The 21,490-nt window shown below is 33.0% G+C and overlaps 2 protein-coding genes and 1 long non-coding RNA gene across 6 annotated transcripts; 2 read left to right on the forward strand and 1 right to left on the reverse strand.

The window, feature by feature from the left end:
• Nucleotides 1-6,538: 6,538 nt before the first annotated feature.
• LOC133697981 (uncharacterized) lies at nucleotides 6,539-7,479 on the reverse strand. The gene is made up of 2 exons (XR_009842971.1): nucleotides 7,205-7,479; nucleotides 6,539-7,112 (listed from the first exon to the last, which is right to left on the reverse strand). It is a non-coding gene; the product is annotated as an uncharacterized LOC133697981 (long non-coding RNA).
• Nucleotides 7,480-9,668: 2,189 nt separating this feature from the next.
• LOC133695833 (peptidyl-prolyl cis-trans isomerase CYP21-4-like) lies at nucleotides 9,669-13,372 on the forward strand. Of its 2 annotated transcripts, none has more exons than XM_062117792.1 (8): nucleotides 9,669-9,991; nucleotides 10,877-11,068; nucleotides 11,197-11,236; nucleotides 11,407-11,460; nucleotides 11,973-12,058; nucleotides 12,440-12,577; nucleotides 12,665-12,812; nucleotides 12,903-13,372. In XM_062117792.1, the coding sequence occupies exons 2-8, from the start codon at nucleotides 10,917-10,919 to the stop codon at nucleotides 12,987-12,989; spliced, it is 705 nt and encodes a 234-aa protein (XP_061973776.1). In that variant the 5' UTR covers nucleotides 9,669-9,991; nucleotides 10,877-10,916; the 3' UTR covers nucleotides 12,990-13,372. The 2 variants fall into 2 exon arrangements, with proteins under 2 accessions (XP_061973776.1, XP_061973777.1); XM_062117793.1 differs by having other exon boundaries at nucleotides 10,902-11,068.
• A 1,968-nt stretch (nucleotides 13,373-15,340) lies between these two features.
• On the forward strand, nucleotides 15,341-20,482 carry LOC133696691 (uncharacterized). Of its 3 annotated transcripts, XM_062118956.1 has the most exons (13): nucleotides 15,341-15,752; nucleotides 15,850-16,036; nucleotides 16,121-16,193; nucleotides 16,520-16,667; nucleotides 16,821-16,930; nucleotides 17,235-17,375; nucleotides 17,463-17,604; nucleotides 17,683-17,826; nucleotides 18,270-18,430; nucleotides 18,524-18,598; nucleotides 18,753-18,891; nucleotides 19,337-19,606; nucleotides 20,098-20,482. In XM_062118956.1, the coding sequence occupies exons 1-13, from the start codon at nucleotides 15,528-15,530 to the stop codon at nucleotides 20,251-20,253; spliced, it is 1,971 nt and encodes a 656-aa protein (XP_061974940.1). In that variant the 5' UTR covers nucleotides 15,341-15,527; the 3' UTR covers nucleotides 20,254-20,482. The 3 variants fall into 3 exon arrangements, with proteins under 3 accessions (XP_061974940.1, XP_061974941.1, XP_061974942.1); XM_062118957.1 differs by lacking the exon at nucleotides 18,524-18,598; XM_062118958.1 differs by lacking the exon at nucleotides 20,098-20,482 and having other exon boundaries at nucleotides 19,465-19,547.
• Nucleotides 20,483-21,490: the final 1,008 nt, after the last annotated feature.

Raw genomic sequence — 21,490 nt, forward strand, 5'->3', positions numbered from 1 at the left:
CACAGGCCTCTCGGTTATTTAAATCTTAATTGCAATAGTTTGATCGTTATGATTAATATTAGCAACCTGTTGTTAATTATAAGTTGAACTTGAGTCCGAATCTCTTTTATCTCACAAAAAATTATAGATAAATTACAAGCTGAATGGAACGTCTGTTGGGAGGATTTTCTCTCTTTTTTTCTTCTTATGATGGCGTGGTAGGTTTGTTGTATACCCACTTCCTCGACGTTTGCAAGTAGAATTATATATATATATATATATATATATATATATATATATATATATATATATATATATATATATATATATCTAGTTAATAAATCAGATCACGATCTTTTAAATAACAATAACTTATTTTAAAGGCTTGGTTTAAATAGTAAGAACTAAGAAGGGAGGTCGTGTCATAGGTTAGCTTTCATGAATTGCGAGAAGTTCTGGAAACGATTCTCATAAACATATTAGCTGTGACAGTCTCAAAAAATAGCTATAGAAACAATTTGTTTCGTTAAATTAAACCCGGTATAGAAAAATGAAAACATGATAAATCTTCCTGCTGGGCATAGAATCATTAATTTATTATACTTTTCGGTAAGCGGTGTTCTGTCAAGAGTGTGAAAACACATAAGAAAGCTTCTTCTTTCCTGGCGTTTCCAAACGAGATGTCGGCTAGGTTTAGTGGCAGTGCCACCAATGATGTGCGCATTGTGTTATTCATTTGTTATTATTCATTTTGTTGTTTTTGCTGTTTTATTCTCTGCTGCCACACTGATTGATGGAGCAAACACCAAAAAGCCTAAGAAATTCAAATAGAAAACCATGTGAAACAGGTAGGCCATGAAAGGAATATGTATCAATCATTCAGGGCATACTTATGAAGTCTTTGCAGACCCCCTGATTTGATACTTCATTCAGATCCCACCTGTTGTTGCAAAGTAGTCTCGCTTCTATGATTGGTTTTTTGTCTTGTAACTTTCTAGCTCGTTTAAAGAATCCATATGATTAGAGGGATAGGAATAATCATACAGACCCAGTTAATATTCGGGTCGGGGCTGGAAAAAAAACCCGAAAGGATAAACTAGAGAGAGAGAGAGAGAGAGAGAGAGAGAGAGAGAGAGAGAGAGAGAGCTTAGGATTCATTCTCTCCCGCTCATAGTCGTCTCACTCTGCGCATAATAAAATGTACCGAAACCAAAGATTAGTAGTGGCTGTGGCGGTAACAACAACGACACCGCTAGCAGTAGTTGATGTCTCCCCGTGTGATTACCAGTTTCGCCGAGCTCGAGCTATCATTATCGATCTCTTCAGTATCTATTTGGGCATACATAATCTCTTTCAGTACTCTTCTCAATCCCATCAATCACCTTCAAAAAAAAAAATGAAAATATTAGTCATGAATACTTTTTAATTCTCGTTTGACGGCGAAGCAGCCTCGAAGAACCTGATGGTTCAGTTTCACGAGCCGCTATGATTTTTAAATTTATATTTTATTCAAGGATTATTCTCTTATCATTATTACTTAATTACTTTTATTTCAAGAACAAGACCGGAAAACGTGTTCTTGCTCTCAGCAGAGAGCTTCCTACTCCAAATGAGCAATTTCTTTTAGATTTTGAGCAACCTCGTGCCCAATTTCAGGTAAAAATATTTTACCATCAAATTACATCACTTTTTTTTTGTCTAGCTCTGTTTAAATGGTAAAAAAAATATTGTAATTTGACAATGTGACGTGTTTAATTATACGCGTGTGTTGTTTACATAATCTGTTTTAGTTTTAATTCATGCGAGCCCATAAAACAATGAATTAACTACACTATATTATTCTTAAAAACATTATGATTAAATGTTTCACTTTATACAATAGAGTTATATGAAATTATTTTAAAACACTATTTAATATTTCAAATTTCTAAGATAAATTAAATAATTATTTAATATGATATTATATTCTTAGAAACTGAGTTTAAATATTACAATTCTATTATTTATCTATGAGATTCCAATTTATTCGTACCACTCCTTTTTCAGCGACATTATGTAATGTGTAATATTTCAGGAAAGATAATGTGAGAGGAGACGAAGGAAGGAAAAGAAAGAGGTGAGGGATGGTCAAGTACATGTCCCACGTCTCAGAGACCTGAATGTTCTGTCAGAAACACTTGATATGCAAGTCAGGAAAACGAGTGATGGAGAGGAGACGTATAAATATAATTTATACTATGACACTGAACTTTTATCAATGTTTTAGCATATGCCAACAGGGAAAAAAAAAAAAAAAGCCCCCCGAAAAAGGGGAGTCGGGATGCATAACTAGCTAGGACGTCGTGTTTTTTTCGGTTTTTTTTTTTTTTTTTTTGCTATGTAGACTTTATTTATATGTATAGTTGATATGTATTTAAAAAAAATTGACAATTTAATTTGATATAAAATGTAAAACTATTCAGGTTTACAGTAATAGTTATAATTTTTAATTTAATTGTTGGATTAGACTGAAATTTGATGGGAAGTTATCTGGTATGTTGTCCTAAAATTTTAAGTCAATTCTAATTTGAAAAGGCATCATGATACTCATCAATCGGAGTCCTACCTCTACGTATATTTTAAGATTTTTATTATTATTTTACTTGAACCTTCAATGAATTTGTTATCTCAAATTTATTCGACGCTAGCACGGTCGATGATTGGAAACCGTGACAGATCCTTTTTTTCCAATAGGATGGTTTAATAAATCCTAATTATTATAATGTCAATAAATAATTGCATGTAAACTTCATTATAAAAATAAATTTTAAAACTGTAAACACTGAACCTATCAACACGATTAAACACGCTTTGGCTTTCTTTTAAACTTGAAGTTTGATTGTGGATTGAAACGTCGTCGTGGAGAAGAAACCGTTAACACATAGTAATTTGCTTTTCTGGATAATACAATTAATACGATGATTTTAGGATTCTATATATTAATATATACATATCCTAAATCATGCAGAATGGCAAATTTCCCAGATCCCAACATGCACGCTTTCATTTGTTTTTTTTCCCCTTTACTCGCACAATCTAATTAAAATCTTGATTTTTCGTCTTCGTGCCCTGTGTAGCAAACATGGACACCTGATAGTTCTGTGAAAAGGGTAAGGGTAGGAGTAAAATGTGTGTTATACTCGTTTTTCACCCTCCCTGGAGAGTTACCAGCAAGTTTTAGCAAGGTGGTACGTGGGGATAAGAAGGAATAAAAAGGCAACACTGTTTGATATCCATGTCAAAAAAAAAAAAAAAAGAGCTATGCAGAAGATGTATATGACACGTACTGGTCTTTTTTGTCCCAACACTGACGTCTTGGACGCGTGGATACAGCAGGAATTCTAGCTCACTATAGTTCCAACACGTGTCCTATTCCTTGAAAATAAATTCATATCCATTTAGTACATATGTTTTGAAATTCATACAACTCAATTGACTGGTGTCGTGAGCTAGTTTCTTACGGCCATCTCCAAGAAGGAAGAAAACAAGCGAGGCGCGCCTTTTTATTAGAGAGAGGCCCCCTTGTTATCACAGACCGAAAGATTAAAAAAAAAGAGAGAGAGAGTTAAAAGTGGTCTGGGCTTCGTATAATCTTGTGCAGGCCACCTAAGCAATAGAAACAAAATTGTTAAACATGTATGTCCAAGACACGTGTGGACATAGGGTGCCTTCGTTTTTCTTTTTCATTTTTAATTAGTTTTATTATATATATATTCTCCGTCGGTTTTTAAGAGTTTTCATCTCCGGCATTTACCGGACTTTTTTCTTTGTTCGGTGTATGCGTTCTCCATTTAAATTCGAGTTTAAGATAATAGCGAGAAGGGCATCTACATCAACACTTCGAGATTCTTCTTTTTCTTTATCATGATCCAAGATTTAGGCAGGGAGAGAAACGAGAAGACAGAAAAAAGATTTTGTGACAAACAATCTCACCGCCACTGAATTTGAGAATCCACGGACGAAACTTTATCAGAACACATTTTGCTAACTGCTCATGATATACCGAATTGTGGTTCAGCCGGGGATGCCAGTAGGAATTTATGTTCGAATTGTTCGTTCTTTCCTCTCGGAGTCAAACACCGTTGAAAAAAGTGAGTTCAGTGGTTATAAACTTATTAACGTGGATCACAACCTCTCTCGGTATATGATCTTATATTACTTCGAGGTACCAACGAAGAACTCATTCAATCATAGATTGTTTCAAAAAAAAAAAGGGTTTTTTAAAAATTATTTTGAAAAATTTTTCATTATCATTTAAAAGTAATACTTTCTAAAAAAATACTACAATTTTTTATTATTATTTTTGATAAACTACATTTAAAAAATATAAAAAGTTGATCATTGATTTTTTATTACTATATATTTTATTTTGAATTTTTATTTTATTTTTTTCTCAATTTCATTACTTAAAATTTATTTTAATTTAACCGTAACCTAAATGTCACAACTATCAAGTGATTAAATCAAAAAAGAAAAATAAAAAGACAATGATATATTATATTGACCTTAGTTAGCACATGAGATTTTATGATCCATGTGATAGACACAACAACAATGAATTAACTTAATTGCATAATTTGTCTTTTTTTTTCTTTTCTTATTCCTTTTCTAGTTAGGATTTGAATGAGTTTTGATTGAACTCGTATTGGATTAAGTTTGGAACTACATTGAAAAGTTATAAAAAAAAATAAAGATATAATTTTAAAAAATATACTATATTGTATCAATCTCGATAAAAAATAAATTAACCCATCAAATTAACAATTCATGTCATGAATATAATTCTAACAAGGTGATCCATTTGGGCAATGAGTTTCTTTGTTTTTTCATTATTTATTCTCTTTCTAGCTAGGTCCTAATCAATTATTTTTTAGCCTCCAATTGGATGAAATTCAAGATTAGATAAAAAAAAACATAAAAAATTAGAGACTAAATAAAAAAAGAAAAGCTTAATTTTGTGATTAAATTGAATTGATATAAAGGAAATAGAGGCAACACACGTGTGTGTTTCAAGAACTAGTGTGTTCATGACTCAATGGTGGTCTTTTTAAATGTCGACGAAATTGTCTTGTGAAGCTCTTTATACTAGGGCGGCACTTGTCAATGTCAAACCCCTAACTTGATTTTGACGACAATTTTTTTTTTCAGCCTTTATCTCTAAGATTTGTGCAATAATATAAAAAAACACTATAATTGTCCATAATATTTTATTTGCACGTGTAAAGTGTTTTCTACCGTGAAAAAGACTCTTTGATTTTAATCTTTACCATGACAAGTGAGACTATAATAAAAGCAAACATGTTTTTTTAAAAAAAACCTAAATAATAACAAATGATAAAATTATATATTTTTTAATTTAGATAAAAAAAATACACCATTGATAATAACACTGGTGAAATCAAGGGATAAAAAAATATATTAAACAATAAAAAAACAATTAAATACTATGGCTAAACTCATAAAAAAATAAACACATGAAAATCTCAGGTTCAACCATTTAGATCTCTAGAAAGAAAAACCCAAGTGCATGATTTTCAAGCCAAGGCTGGCATGCTTAGGTTTGACATATATTCTTTAGTCTTTTTAAGAAGTAGACAACCTATTCCTTACTTCTATTTTTTTTAAAAAAAATAATTAGATGATATATTGTCTATCAAGGTAGAAAACAAGTCGCTGCTCTTTTTAGATTTAGGTCGACTTGGATTTACTTTTTAAATAATATTAAAGTTTAAAATAACCGTTATCATACTCCTTTTATCAAATAAAACTTGAGGACATTAAGATTAACTATTTTTATAATTTAACGAAAACAATGACTCCCTACATTAGAATCTAGTGACGCTCCCCCTCTTATCTCACAAATTAGAGATTAAAAAATAAAAACAATAATTTTATGTATTAAAATTAAAATTGAAAAAAATTAAAGGATTGAAAGTATATAATTTAAAAAATTAGAGAATTAAATTGAACTTCTCATACTCCCTTCGATCACATCACTTATTTTTAATGCCTTTTCAACCAGGTTTTCTTTCTTTAAATCTTGCTTCTATTCAACAAACAAAAAACAATTGGCTATCAATTTTACAATTACAGGACTCAATTGATAAAAAAAAAGTTTGGAAATCAAAATGAAAAAAATCAGTTGTGATCAACAGTGTGCACTTTGAGTGTATGTACAGTATTTTAAACTAATGAAAATCACTTTGTCCGTTTTAGTTTGGTTTTTTTTTAAAATTAATACGATACTCATTTCATGTTCAGTTTTGGAATAATAGCAAAAAAAAATTTTTTTTTAGAATTGTGATAATTATTATAGTTAAAAATATTTTTGATTTGGAAATGTATTAAAATAATACTTTTTTATTTTTTAAAAAATATTTTTAAAATTAACACATAAAAAATCTAAAAACATGAAAAAATAATAATTTTTAATAAAAAAATAATTCAACCGTATTTTCAAACAAGGTAAAAAACCAACCACCCAGCTACTCTCTAACCCTCCAATCCTATGGGACCATGATATTGTAACGCTACTCTAATCATGCAAATCATTAATCTTTTTCAGTTTTTACTTACATTGACAACTAGCTCTCGCCCACACCGAATCGGAACTCCCAGCGTCCGTATCCACGTACAAAGACGGACCCCACTGATTTACATTTTACACAGCCAATAGCCACGTCCGTACCGCCACCAGGACGCCCAGGCATCGCACCGATAATCCACAATGCTACTCACACCTCTCATCCTCCTAGATCTCTCCTCTTCTTGCGACAACCGCACAAAACTCCTCAAAGCATCGTCATGACCGTTGGATTTGACTTCATCATTAGTTTTGTGATTGTAAAGCACGGTCTCGATAGATTGGTCTGAACACTCCTGCCATTTCAAAGATTCCAAGTCTTGTTTCGCTTCACCGAGCGAGAGTGATGCGTCATCGTACGGTGAGAAATTGTCTTCCAGTGTCGATCGCCGTGTTGCTCTAAAAATTAAAAATTAAGAAAATAAAATGAAAAATGCAGCAATTGAGAAGAGGTTAAACGACGTGCCTTGGAACGCTTGTGTGTTCTTCTGAATCCATGCATCAGAATAATCTGCGTAAAAATAAAAGAAAAATAATTAGGAAGATAAATAAGGTTTTGTTTGGTGGGTGAGAGGTGGAGAGAAAATGGAAGGATCCTGATACCTGATTAATCTGGGCAGTGGTTAAAGCATCATCATTGAAAGGATCTTCGAGGAAGAAGGCGTGGTCTTCAAGTGAAAGTGTTTTCTTTTGCCTGGGAAGTTTCTGATCGCTGACGCTCGGACTCTCTCTCACTGACTCGTTTTCTTTTCACTGTGTGGATACTGTAGCTGGGAAGTGAGAGGGTGTGGTGGGGTCGTGGGATTTTGGTTGGCTTGTAACAGATTCATCCCTCTTTGTGGTGGAAAATTACCAGCACGATGCACCTCTGTCCTCATCCTCAGCTCTCGTGTGCTTGGCGCCTTGGCCCATATTTATGGGATTATTGACAACTACTTGGAATTTCTGTTAATAAACACAAACATTCACAATTTTTTTTTATTTTCTCGAGACGAAATAATCCAAAATTAAAACCAGTCTACTACATCCTTTCATTTGCATGTATTTTTCGTATTTTTTAAACATCAGGGAAATGTTTTCCTAAACTATTAAATGATCAAGGCGTAAATAGTTTTTATCTATTTAATTTATTGAATGCAGACTGTTTCTGATGAAAACTAATGAAAAAAATTATTCATTTTATATGTCATGTTATTTTTCCATCCAAATTAAAATTAGTATTTATAACCTAGCTAGCATGTGACAGTAAATAACTTTAAATAAGCACAGGATTACGAGAATTTGTAAGTTATGTGGTAGCTATGTAATTTTTGTGTTTTAAAAATATTTTTTTAAAAATATAATATTTTTATTTTAAATTAATATTTTTTGATGTTTTTAAATCATTTTAATGTACTAATATAAAAAATAATTTTTAAAAAATAAAAAAAATATTATTTTAATATATTTATAAGTAAAAATTTTTTTAAAAAACAACCACAATTATACTTCCATACAAACTATAAATACTACCCTCAGAAAACATGTAGCTCTATGTTTTCTCCTCTCCTTTATAATAAAATAAAAAAATAAATACCAACCTTAATTTAAATGAAAACCTGCTATAATAACTATTTTTTTACCTGTTTTTTTAGTACTATCCACGCTAAATAAACTAGATATAGATTATTTGCGCTGAGAATCTAAAACTACTATGCTTTTATCTTAGTCATCAAAATTATTATTAGAAATGTTATAAAGTTTTTTTGCTAATTACGAGAAAAACATGGATGGATTATCTATCAACAACACTCTGCATTTGAAGCCTGGACTGGTGATTCGTATAAGGCCAGAGAGTATCTGAAACCCATTAACAAAGCAGGTCCATTTCCCGCCACTATGCAAATGGGCCCACAAACAACTTATTGTCCAATTCTCTGAACCTTTTTGCAGAGAGGACAGAAAAACAAGTGGGGCACTTATAATCCGTAGCTGGAGACTGAGAGCCGGATCAGAAGAACATATAAATTTGTTATCTTTTTTATCTTTACAAGAAAAAGACTCCGATCCCATCTCTCTCGAGGAGTGTGGGGGTATTGATCTGACCAGCGTTCCATGGTCGCTGCCACTTTTCTGTGCAGTTTATCCAGATTCAATCAGTGACGATTGAAATATATAAATGGGACCATGTTGCCTTGGCGTCTACTGCAATCCAGAATCTGTATTCGCACATAGTTAATTGCACTGGCTTTGTGCAATCGCGCCTCTTCCTCTGCCTTTCCCATCCTCGTTCATTCTCCATTCCATTCCCTAATCCCAGATGATAGACAAGTCGAAATCTCACTGTTAGTGATTCTTAATTCTTAGTTTGTATTTTAATATCTAATACATAAAGAAATGTCATGAATAAATTTAGATTTTATCAGAATAGTACCGCTTGAATCGGAAAACAGTTGTAGATCTCGGTTATATCAAGTGAAGTGATTAATTATAAATTCAATTCGGAAGCAAGTTTTGAAAGCGGTAATTAATGACGACGAGAGAAGCGAATCATCGATATAAAATTCATTAGAGCTCACTGTCAAATTCGAGAACTGTAAAGCTAGAGATTGTTGTTATTGCAAGACTTGAATCAACTGGAAGAAGTTTTCGGGCTTTGAAGAATAATGAAAATATTAAATATTGAAATTGTTAGAGAGAAGCGGTAGTTTAGAGGGAGGGTTTGAACTAGGAGAAGAAAGATTTTTTTATGAAGGCTTGGAGGAAGATTTTTTTTATTATTAGTTACGGTAGATTATGTAAAAGATGTTGATAGATATTTTTTAAAATATTTTTTATTTTTAAATATATTAAAATAATATTTTATTTTTTAAAATCAAAACAATCTAAATTTAAAAAAATAATTTAAAAAAAAATCTAATTTTTTTGAAAAACACGCAAAAACAAATAGTATACAAATGAATATAACTTTAGCAACCAAAGATTATTGTTATAATTGTTTGTTTTTTTTTTTTTTTTGATAACCCATAAGAAAGGGTAAAAATCTGAGGCTTATTTTAAAGTTAGGCCAGAAAGTATACAAACCCGTACTGTACTGGAGGCCAGGTCCAAGTGATATCCAAATTACAACCATGTCATCATGACTGAAGCGTAAGCGTGTATCGTCCTCCACCTCGATTTCATCAAAACCGTCCGTTTCGCTTACGGTCAGTTTTTGAAATTGAATCTTGGACGTGGAACCCACACCACCCGGAAACTTAACCAACTAATCACCATCATCTAATCTCTTGCTAATCAATCCCAACGGACTCTCAGGTTTCCGATCATCTCCTTCTTCAAGTGGTAGAAAAGTTATTAACATCACCGGCTGTGGCACGCTTTAAACTTGCCAATTCTATCTATCGAAGTCAGGTACGGTCTCGTTAATTTTCACTCTTTATGTACTGCGTGATTATTACTTTTATGCTTTGATGGTCCATGAAATGTTAGGGTTCCCAACCTTTTAGAGAAATTTTGGATCGGAATTGAACGTGTAGCCTTTTAATTCTCTTTTATTGAGCTGAGAAATCCTATTTTCGATAGTTTGAGAGGGATTTGCTGTTTCTAATTTTGTTGTTCTGCATTTAGTTGACATGCAGAAAAGAAAATTGTTTAATCTGATTAATTGAGCTTACAAAGCAAGAATTACACACGGATTTTCTAATTTTGTTGTTCTGCATTTAGTTGACATGCAGAAAAGAAAATTGTTTAATCTGATTAATTGAGCTTACAAAGCAAGAATTACACACGGATTTTCTATTGGATGTGGAATTCGGTAATTGCACCTTGGCTTCGATTTTCAGATATTGGAATTTGCTTTCCCTGGAATGGATTGAAGTTTACTATTATTTTAAAGGGTGTATATTTAACTGAATATGTTGGTAGAGTGAAGATAGATTTTAGGTAAACACGAAAACTTATACAAGGTATATAGTAAGGCTACCTTTTCAGTAATTTTACAGTCGGGTTTGATTGATAGAATTACTTGTTCTTGACATTGAAGTAATTTTTTAAGGATTGTAAATGCAAGTTGATATACTTGATCTAATAATGACGAGAAAAGAAAGTGGTGTTATAGATGCTTGCATGTTATGCAGAGGCAGGTTACAGATGCTGCTCACTACCTAGTTTTATTTTAGGACCGGGATTAAAGTATTTGACTGGAATTAGTGGTGCACTGGTTTTCATTTTTAAAGATTCTATAGATTTGATTTATTTTTTACCTGGCCCAGTATTGAGTGTCCTTGCAATTTACAGGCTTTTTTTGTCTGTAAAAATATAGTCAAAGTTACACTTCATGGCAAGGATAAAACCTCAGGCATTGCTAAATCAGAGCAAAAGGAAGAAGGGGCCAGCTCGAATCAGTGCCACTACTATATTTCTCTGTAACTTAGTTGTTGTGGTGATTGTATTGTCCGTAGTTGCAACATATAAGCATTGGTCACAAAGGTTTGCTGTCCCTTCCTTTCTCAGTGGCACCTGTTGTTTTGTGGATCATTGTCATCAGTTTTCTCAGGAGAATCTGCTTATGGATCTTCTTAAGAAATTATTCTTTTGATTTAACATGTTATTTGCAGGTCAAGGAACCAACCAATAAGTGGTCTATCGACTTTTGAGGTATGTAATAGGATTTTTTCTTCTTATTTTTTTTTTTTAAAAAAAGGTCGTCAGGTAGTTTCTTTGTCATCTAGCAATTCAGGGGTTCTGTGGTTGATACAATCATAATTTTTCTTTTTATTGAAGTAAATCCATCCTATTCAAAGCTGATACCATTTTATGTTATTCAGGACACTGCCAATTCACTTGCAGATTCAAAGAAGTATGATCTCCCTGGTTATGCTGTAAGTTGTTGCGTTATCTTGCTGCAATTTTTATTCTGTGATAGTTGATTGTAGCAGATGTTGGTTGAGGTGCTGGTCACAGTGTATTTACTTGACAAGAAAGGTTAAATCTCTATTTGGAAGAGCCACTTTTGTGTGAGTGTGAGTGGGCATGTGAAAACACGTGGTATATGGATACTACTATTATAATAACAAGCAGCATTTGAAATGTAATGTGTGCCCGATGGACAGTCTCCTCCTGCATGAAGCATGATTAGATAAACTACTACAACAGACAACGGATATTTTAAAGACATAGAATGTATCTCTGACTGTCATTGAGGATTGAGGAAGTCCTTTAGATGCAATTGATTTATTATTTCTTCTTGAGCCCTTCTTAACATCTCTGCTTCTATCTTAATGTCTTTATGACTAATTGTTTGTATCACTTGCATAAAATGGTACTTGTGTTGCCATAATGTGATTGGAATTCCTTGCAGTTATTTAAGTCTTGATTTTTCATTCCTCTGTAGATTCTGAATACATCAAAAGGTTATATAACAGTAGAACTGTACAAAGATGGTTCTCCAATGATAGTGGACAAATTCCTTGACTTGTGGTAAGCAACAACATATGTTGGTATTCTTCTAGCTACATCCACTGGTTCCATTAAACAGAAACATAGTTCGTTGAACCGATATTTTTAAGCATGCAATAACAAGAATGTGTTGGGTGAATTTGGCTTTTTTTTTTTTATTTTAAAATGAGAGATTGCTTAGAAAATTTTAAAATGAGAGATTGCTTAGAAATTCCATTCTATTTACTTACAATGTTTTTTTTTCATGATTTGTTGTAATGGCAGAACACCAGTTATTTGATCAATTATTAGTTTGGTAATGTAGTTATGATGATGCTCTTTCTCTTTTCATTCTTGTTTCGATTTAATTATATATTCATTTATCTTTGTTTTACTCTGAAATCTTCAAATTTGGTTTTGTAGTCAAAAAGAGTACTTCAAAGGGATGCCTTTCCATCACGTGATCAAGCATTATGTAATTCAAGCAGGGCATGGCCAAGGCCTTGGTGCTGCTGAAGATTGGACCACTAAAGCAAAGCTTCACAGTAGGCTTGCTACAAGGTTTTCTTGCTTGAGATTTTATGTCTACCATTTTACGGAATTTGGATTTTGTTTCCTGCAATGATAATTTCTAATTGTGATAACCAGCCCGAAGCACGAAGCTTTTATGATCGGAACCTCAAAAACTAGAGACAACACAGAATTTGAGCTATTTATTACAACTGCACCCATTCCAGATCTAAATGACAAGCTTTTGGTGTTTGGACGGGCCATAAAGGGAGAGGATGTGGTGCAGGTACAAAGCATGTTCTTCACTAGTGATTTGTTCCTCTGCCTTCTTGCTGCATCATTTTTTAGTAACCTTTTATCTGCAATGTTCCATCAGGAAATTGAAGAGGTGGACACAGATGAACATTATCGGCCCAAGTCTCCAGTAGGGATCATTGGCGTGACACTGAAACGTGAAATTTGAGCAGTGTTAACTGAGTTCAGCATAAAGTTTTCGCAAGTGCTGTGGCTGCTCTCTGAGATACTGATTATTTGACATTTCTATCAAGGTTTTCTGGGTGCTACGCCATTTCTCTACATACTTCTGTTTCTACTTTCACTGTGCAGGCCTCTTTTGATAATTTACTAGTTTTTTTGTGAGTGGGGGTGTAGAATGGTTTAAATTGGCCCGACTTATTTTGGGGATTAAAGGGCCATTTTTCCATTTTTAGACTGGAGACATCTACCACGACCCTTACCAGGTCCTGTTATTGTTACCGATAGTTTGTTGTTAACAACGGTTGTACTGATTTATTTCCTGGGATGGTTTTGTTTATTTGAATAGTAGCATGTTTTCAATTTTTTTCATTTCTATATTTTAACATTGGGTTTACTGGAATTGAAATTTGTTATTTATTTTGGTTCTTTTTATATGGGGTTATCACGTCTTAAAAAAAATATCTTGATATTAGATGGATGCTTCATTTAATGATCTTCTATGTTTTCCTATCATATTATTAAATAACAAATGGTCTGTTATATTGTTAAAATGGTGTTGAGAAAAAAATAATTTATTTATTTATTTTCTATCGAAATATTGCTATCTTAGAAAAATTTGTTGACTTTAAATTGATGCTTAATTTTTTGAGCTTTTATTTTGTTATTATATTATTAAATAAAAAATAATTCCATAAAAAACATAATTATTAAAAATTAAGCTTTATAATTTATTTTGATTTATTTTTTATAGAGTTATTCTGTTCTTATAAAAATATCTTGATTTTTAGTTAGTGTATGGTTTTGCAATGATTTTTATTTTTTATCATGCAATTAAATAAAAAATAGTTAAATTTTTTTTTTTATTAAGTTATGTGGAGTTTATAATCCAGGTTAAGAATTTAGTAGTTTAACCTGAGTTAATCTAATATATTTTTGTTTTAATATTTTTTTCAAAAAAATACATCAACTTAAAAATATTTTTAAAATCAAATATGTTTTTTTTTCAATTATTTAAGTTTTTTTAAATTATTAAGTTAATTGGGCTACATTATGATTTTTATATGGTTTAATTTAAAGATTGAGCTGGGCACTAGGTATAGTTGGTATTAAAAAAAAAAAATTATCCTGTCACAGCATTTCAAATTGAGTTATCAAGTGTTTATTACTGCTTGAGAATGCCTTTAATTTTTGAAGTAAATTTCGAAATAAATAGATAAATTATAAATTACTTCGGTAAATTAATTGTTTTTATCATGCATGGGATACAGAATAAATTTGTAGTGTAGTTTTTTTTTTTTAGGAATCAGCTCAACATGTGTTTGTAAATTTGGGGAATTAAATTTGTATTGTAGTTATTTTCAAATATCATGTTATCGTCTTCTTTGTTACAAAAACAATTACATGGAAATGTGCTCATCAACCTCCTAACTTCTAACCCATGCATCTTCCAAATATCTCGTTGAAATTCTATAATTTTAGTGTTTACTAATTCCTTGTAACGAGAGCAATCATCGAATTTTGTTCGGCAAAAACTTCTCTCCTCCCTCCTTTTTATTTTATTTTTAAATCAGCTCTTAGAAGTTTAATGATTTGGATTTGAAGTTAACAGCACAAGTTAAAATCAAGATTGTTTTAAAGGTATGCTTTTGAAAAATAAAATATTTATTCATGCCATGAATACATGTCTCGGCTATACTTTATTTTCTTTGAGGGATAAGAATTGACTTCATTTCTGCCTTCAGATTAAAAAAAAGGGGGGTTTTTAAATCTCCATTTCAGTCTACAATCAAAAGCTATTTTATTCATTTTATATTTGTTTCTGGCTACTAAGGGTGTATTGATATCATAGTTTTCATACCAGGCCTGGAGGCCGGTTCGGTTTAATGTCTGGGTTTAGAGTTTTGACCGGGTCATCAGATCACTCGGGTCAATTTTTTTAAAAAATAAAAACGACGTCGTTTTAGAAAAAAATTAAAAATTAACGAGTTGCAACTGGATTTTTTATTGAGTTTTGCCTGGTCAATTTGCAGGTCACACCGGATTTTTCCTTCCTCTATTTTTTCTTCAATCCGGCCCAGTTCCAGCCTCGGGTTCCGGATCGACCAGTCAGGGCAGACCAGGTTTCAAAACTATAATGGATATTTTACCATATTTTTAGAAATTTTGATATTTTTTTAGTTTTATTTATTATATATTTTTTTGTTTTGATATATTGATATTATAAATATATATTACGTCAAAGAAACTCATTTGACCCATAAGCTACATGCATTAATATAATCTAGTTTTTTATACTAAAAAGTCTCGTGATTTGAAAGCACTCCATTTGGACCTGTAAGCAAGCAGGCTATGCCCAAAAACCCAACCTTGAAACATCCCCAAAAAAAAAACAATTCCCGCGCCAAAACGCAACGTAACAGTGCAAATTCCCTCCCAAGTAGTACGGAGAATCCAGGTTTTTGAAATCGCAAATCAGCGAGTTAAAGGCACGAATCAACTCAATAACTCAAACGAAGACTCACTAATGGACATAGAAAATCAAGACCCGTTTCTCGCATTCATCGATCACGCCAGGTCCGTTTTATCTCCCGTTGAAGGCGACGAAGATGAAGAAATTTACGATCCGAGTACAAACGGATCTGAGTCCACCGGACCGGGTTGGAGCTGGATAGCGAGTCGGATCCTCAAAACTTGTATCGCTTACTCAAGTGGTGTCACTTCTGCTATTCTCCTTTCAGATCTCTCTCAAGTAATTATTAGGGTTCCTTTTAATAAATTATTACTATATTGTTTTCGTTACTTAAGAGTTCTTTTAATTATTATAATGTGATCGATTTGTTTTGAAGGCGTGGAGCGACCAACGGCGGAGCGGCGCATCGAAGAAGAGACCGGAAATCATCAGTCATTTAAAGAAGAAACACAGGAGAAATAAGTTAGCAAATACCGTGACTATTGATTCTGTTTATGAGAAGAATTTTCTGTCTTTAAATAGTGTTTTGGAAGCTGTTATTGTCGATGCTTTTGTTCTACCAGGTACTGAAAAAAAAGAATTAGAGCATCTAGTTTTAGGATGATAGAGATGTTGTTATGGAATTAATTTTGGTGTTTATTGTTTAGGGACGAATATTTATATGCTTACTTTAGGGGATTTTTGGAGCTCGAATACTATCGAACTTTATCTCCACCGAAGGTAAATCACTGCCCAATTTAGCGTACCTTATCATGGTTTATGTGCCTTAATTGTTCTAGTGATGTGGTTTACACGGTTCATATAATTATGTAGGTGTCACATTTTTGTAATTTATGCCCTATTTGTGACTTCTTTCGTTAGAAACCATACTTTTCTATTCTTGGATTAGTGTGGATTTTCAAGTTATACAGACTGCTAATATATGCTTTTGGTGGTTTAATTTTTTGGTCTTCCCCATCGTGGTTTGCTTGGGCATCAGATGATTATTGTTATTTGTGAATCTACAGTTTTATCTGAAGCTTAGGTTGTGCTACCTTTTTATGTAGATACTATGACTTGGTGGATCCTCACAGTGGGATTTTGAAAAGAGGGAGGGAAATTTTCCTCACAGGATGCTATCTTCGAACAGCCAGAGAAGGAGCTGGTTCCACCCGGCTTTTGCCGACAGAATATCTTGTGATATTGTTAGATGATGTAATTTCCAAGATGTCCTTCTCTGCTGTTTTCTCTTCAGCTTCTGTTTTCAATGGAAATTCAAACAAGAACCAACTTTTGTCCTTTGTTTTTATATATAGATAATGTGTCGGGGATCCTCTGTAGCATTTAACTTGATTTTCTACATTGCAGGATCAGGATGATGATGCTATGCTGATAGCAGCTCAGTTTTGTTCAGATTCTTTCTCTTCCATTTCGTTTAATGATGCAAGCACCGGGGTTCCGTATTCATTATATGCAAGGTAAGTTTTGTTTTTTGTTTTTTATTGCTCAACCTTGTGCTGGCTTGTTGCAAGATTGGGTTTGATTTTGTCTCAAGTTCTCAAACTGTTCACAAAAGTTCATGCTTATTCGTTTATATGAGAGTCGAAGAAAACGATAAAATCGGTTTCCTGACAGAAAAGCTGCTAAATGAACACAAGTTTTTTTTTCCTTTCCTGAACAATAAATGTTATAACCAAGGACGACCAGGGTTATTTGTTGTAATGCTTCAAGAAACAGTATATAGTTCAGAAATTTCTTACCATTGTTCCATTCTATATGCAGGATCGAATCTATTCAGTCAAAGGAAATTCAAGGAATATCTGGTAGTGTAAAGAGGAAAGAAATCACTCTTGTTGATAACGATGGTGTCAGGCTAGAATTTCTCTTGTGGGGAGAGCAGGTTCTCCTTGCCAATCTTTTCAGGTAAGCTCTTTCCACTGGACTTTTTCTGTGTTCATATTGTATTTTCTTCTGTTGATGCCTATAAGCTGTGGTGCTATGCCCTTGCAGTGTTGGAAGTATGCTTGCACTTGATAGACCATATATTGCAAGTTCTGCAGAGAGTGCCATTGAAACAAGCCATGAACTTTGTCTTGAATATGGTAGTGCAACACAACTGTTTTTGGTACCTTTCCTGCAACACGAGGAACAGGTAAGTCAACAGTGATTTTTTATTGATATATTATCATTTGGAATTCAGAGCTAACTTCTGTCTTACTTTGTTTATCAGGTATATATACCTTCGACACAGAATCGATATCAGGGCTCAAGACTGATGAGTACGGTAGATCCTGCTCAGGGTTTTAAGGTTTCACAAGTGGCATTGCCCTGTGATTCTCAGGGGTCCGTTGACTTCAGTAGCTATCCTTTTCAAGTGAGTATCTCTAACTCCTCATTCAAGCAGATGGCCTACATGTCTTTATCTTTCGGGAGTCAGCAGCACGTGTCCATTGAAGAATGCATCAATTTGAATGTGATTGGTTTCTAGTTCTCCAAGTGCTGACATTATAACTAGTTGTCACTGGTTTCTTATACCCAGAGAACATTAGGGCATAAATTATGTAGAATATCACCATTGCTGTTTTTGTTGTGAATAGGAGGAAACATATTATCTCCTTTTTTTTATTTTTGCTCTGCTTCAAGTTTAATGCCCTCCTATCTGCACTCATTTTTGTTTCAGTATAATTTTCTTGCTTGAAGCATGTAAATGGTAGACCTCAGAGATAATGCTTTTATGTAGCTTCCTTTTCATACATGCCATCTTTTATTAATTCGATTGTTATTAGTAACTCTTCTCACTTTTTCGAAGTGCTGCAGTCGTTTGTAACTGACCTTCATGACAAGATGACCAGCGTCAGCCTCTATGGTGTTGTTACAGACATTTTCCGTGAAAGAAACACTCCAGAAGTTATTTTCTCCTTAAAAATTGAAGATGCAACGGGAGCAATTTGGGCAAAGCTACACTTTGGTAGATCCTGGTATCAAGAACGAGCATAATCAATACTGTGGGCTATATGACAAATTGATTCCCTCTAGAAGTTAATTCTTTTACATACTAACCTGCTTCTCAGGTCATTTGGGAGATTGGGTATTGGTCACACAGTATATTTAGCTGGATTGTCGTGCCATTTGAGAAAACATAGGGAGTGAGTATGTTGAAAATATAGTCACTTATCTTCGTTAATTGAAGCTGATTAGCATACGTGAATTAGGTGGATGAGTTTCTGTGGTTTCTAGTCCATTCTGGCTGTTTATTGTCTTACAAGAATCTCTTTTCATCATTGTTTACTTCACTTGCAGCCTTGAAGCAACATGGTATGATAATGCAGCAGGGGCATTCTTCGTAAACCTTAGTTGCTTGCCAGCATTGCTGAACTCGTCTTGTCTTCATAAGTTGTCATGCCTCTCTGATCTATCCAGTGAAGCCAGTTGTACATATGTAGGTTCTCACCATTAGTGGCTTGGGTTTCCTATTCTTGAATGATCTTTTTACTTATGTTTCTATATGCTTATTGTTGTCTATTCTGAGTCAGCTTGAATGACTTTAATGTCCTAGATATGACCACAACATACAACAAATTGCTTGCCCAAATGTAATAGGGGTAAAAGAAGTAATCATTTCATTGTGGTAATGGCATGCATAGTGGTGACAGAGAATCTCCCGACCCCATTTCAAATTTATGCAGTCATTAGCAATACAACCATTATTTGACAACTATATTTGACTATCTCAACTTTCCTTTGTTATACTAAAGTTTCAAGGACCTTGAGGTTCAGTATTGTTGATATAGTAAACCATCTGTTGGATGTTTGTCTTGAATGAAAAGGGAGTGTTTATGCTTTCAGCTGCTAATGCTGTTATTTTTCCAAAAACATGTTAACAGATTTGTCGAGTTCGACTTGACCAAGTTGATCAGTGTCATGTGAATACAAGATTTTCACATTCTCTTTGCAGTCATGTTGTTAACAAGATGCCTAGTGGGGAAGTTGAATGCAGCTTCTGTCATTGTAGTTGTGATGCTGAAGTTGTGCGCACATTCCACCTGAAAATCACTCTTGCAGATGAGACTGGAAAGATGTTTGCTTGGTGCGTCGGTCAAACTGCTACAGAGTTGCTTCAGATATCCCCTGATGAATTTTATGATCTTCCCGAGGTAAGGACCAAGCTCACCGATTCATTTTATTACACAACATAAGACGGCTTCTTGCTTCTGTTCTACGAACTTGTCTGTATGTGATGGTATCAAAATGATGTCATTTGCATGAATGCATATTAGACATGCACATTTGCATCCACTCATGCATGCATAGATTAAGGCATTAAGCATGGTAATTTTTTGAACAATAATAAATATTAAAAGAAATTTCCCAATCATTTTTGGTGCAATTCATGGCTGTCCAATTTGCTGCTCCATGCTCAACCGAGGAACGGTTCCAGCTGTTTCCTAGGTTCCTCGGTTGACAAACCTATTTCCATGACACTTGAACAGTTAAGCAGGAGATGACAATCTGAAGTGCTGAATGTAATTGTAAGCATAGTGACCATCTCAAAATCTAGTTACGAAGAATCTCTTGGACTATAATTCTTTTATTTGGAAAGGTTGTAGTTGCTCACTTCATTCTTGATTATTCGTCTGTATTACAGGATGAGCAATTCATGTATCCTTCATCTCTAGAGAATGAGAGCTTCATAGTTGCATTAGTGAATTGCCAGGGGCAGGGTTATGGACCCAGTCAGAGTATAACCCAGGAGGCTGATGCAATTCCGTGGGAGATCACTCGTGCATTAAGGTGTGAATAGTATTGGACAGAAAACAATTTGCACTGAGATTTCCTGAAAATATGGCAAGAATCACGCTCAGCATGGATGCGGTTTCTCTGTGATCCTTGAACAAGATAAGAAGGCAAGTAGGCAATCATGCCATGGTTGTCAGTTAGGTGTAAAAGTGCAGCAACTTTTTTTATTTTTATTTCCTTAAAAATTCATCATTCTTTTTTTAATCTTTAAGAGCATCCTACTGCTTTGAAACGATGCTGTTCCATCATCATAGTGCACGTGATTAATTTGCAAATTCTTATTTTTGTTTACTTTCACGTTTAAAAGTATTTCTGAAAAATATTTATTTATTTTTTATTCTTTTTACTTTAAATTAATTTTTTTAATGTTTTTAGATTATTTTGATGTATTAATATTAAAAATAATTTTTTAAAAATAAAAAATATTATTTTAATATATTTTCAAATAAAAAAATATTTTAAAAATCAATCAATAATATACTTTTAAACATCTGACCATTTAAAATCAGGAGAACGAGACGCAAATTAACTGGATTTTTCCTTAATCGAGACATTGTTTGCATAATTTTCATTTAGCGATCCCAATCTAAAATTCAATTAGTAATGCAACACCATATTGAATGCAAAAACGAGTTTTAAAAAACCATGTATGAAACTCGAAATACTGTTTCCCTGTCAAGGTAGCTTATGAGGTTCATGAAACGTATCTCCTCTCTTTAGGTTTAGGTGTGTTTAGAATTCCAAAAAATTTAATTTTAATATATATATATTTTTTTTAAATATTTTTTTTATATTTTTAGATCGTTTTAATATTAATATTAAAAATAATTTTAAAAAATAAAAAAAATTATTTTAATATAAAATTAAAAATACTTTAGTGTGAACAAAATTATATTGACATGTGGATATCAAAAATATTTTTAAAAAATAAAAAAATATTAATTTAAAATGTTTTTAAATAAAAAACAATTTGAAAAATTATATTACCGTACTCGCAAACACTGTCTAAATCAGAATCATTAAGTTTCTCTTGTATACAAAATTTAGCTTAAAAAAGTATGGAGCATCTTCATGAAAACGAGATTGAAATGCATCTTGATTTCCAATCAGATAAAAGTTGTGAGTTAAGGATGCTAGAAAATTGCGGTTCTGAACAATGGGAAGTCGAGATCACAAAAATCATAGTTATTGGTGAAACGGATGAACAAGTGGTGGCGATCCTCAAAGGATCGCCCTCAGTC

This window comes from Populus nigra, chromosome 6, assembly GCF_951802175.1.
Source record: "Populus nigra chromosome 6, ddPopNigr1.1, whole genome shotgun sequence".
Taxonomy (NCBI): Eukaryota; Viridiplantae; Streptophyta; class Magnoliopsida; order Malpighiales; family Salicaceae; genus Populus; species Populus nigra.

Excerpts from the sequence above, each read along its gene's own strand:
- LOC133695833 (XM_062117792.1), top strand. The coding sequence starts at position 10,917 with ATGGCAAGGATAAAACCTCAGGCATTGCTAAATCAGAGCAAAAGGAAG. Across the intron at positions 12,059-12,439 it reads GACAAATTCCTTGACTTGTG|TCAAAAAGAGTACTTCAAAG; the intron begins GTAAGCAACAAC and ends TTGGTTTTGTAG. Across the intron at positions 12,578-12,664 it reads CACAGTAGGCTTGCTACAAG|CCCGAAGCACGAAGCTTTTA; the intron begins GTTTTCTTGCTT and ends TGTGATAACCAG.
- LOC133696691 (XM_062118956.1), top strand. The coding sequence starts at position 15,528 with ATGGACATAGAAAATCAAGACCCGTTTCTCGCATTCATCGATCACGCC. Across the intron at positions 15,753-15,849 it reads TCCTTTCAGATCTCTCTCAA|GCGTGGAGCGACCAACGGCG; the intron begins GTAATTATTAGG and ends TTTGTTTTGAAG. Across the intron at positions 18,431-18,523 it reads CTACACTTTGGTAGATCCTG|GTCATTTGGGAGATTGGGTA; the intron begins GTATCAAGAACG and ends CCTGCTTCTCAG.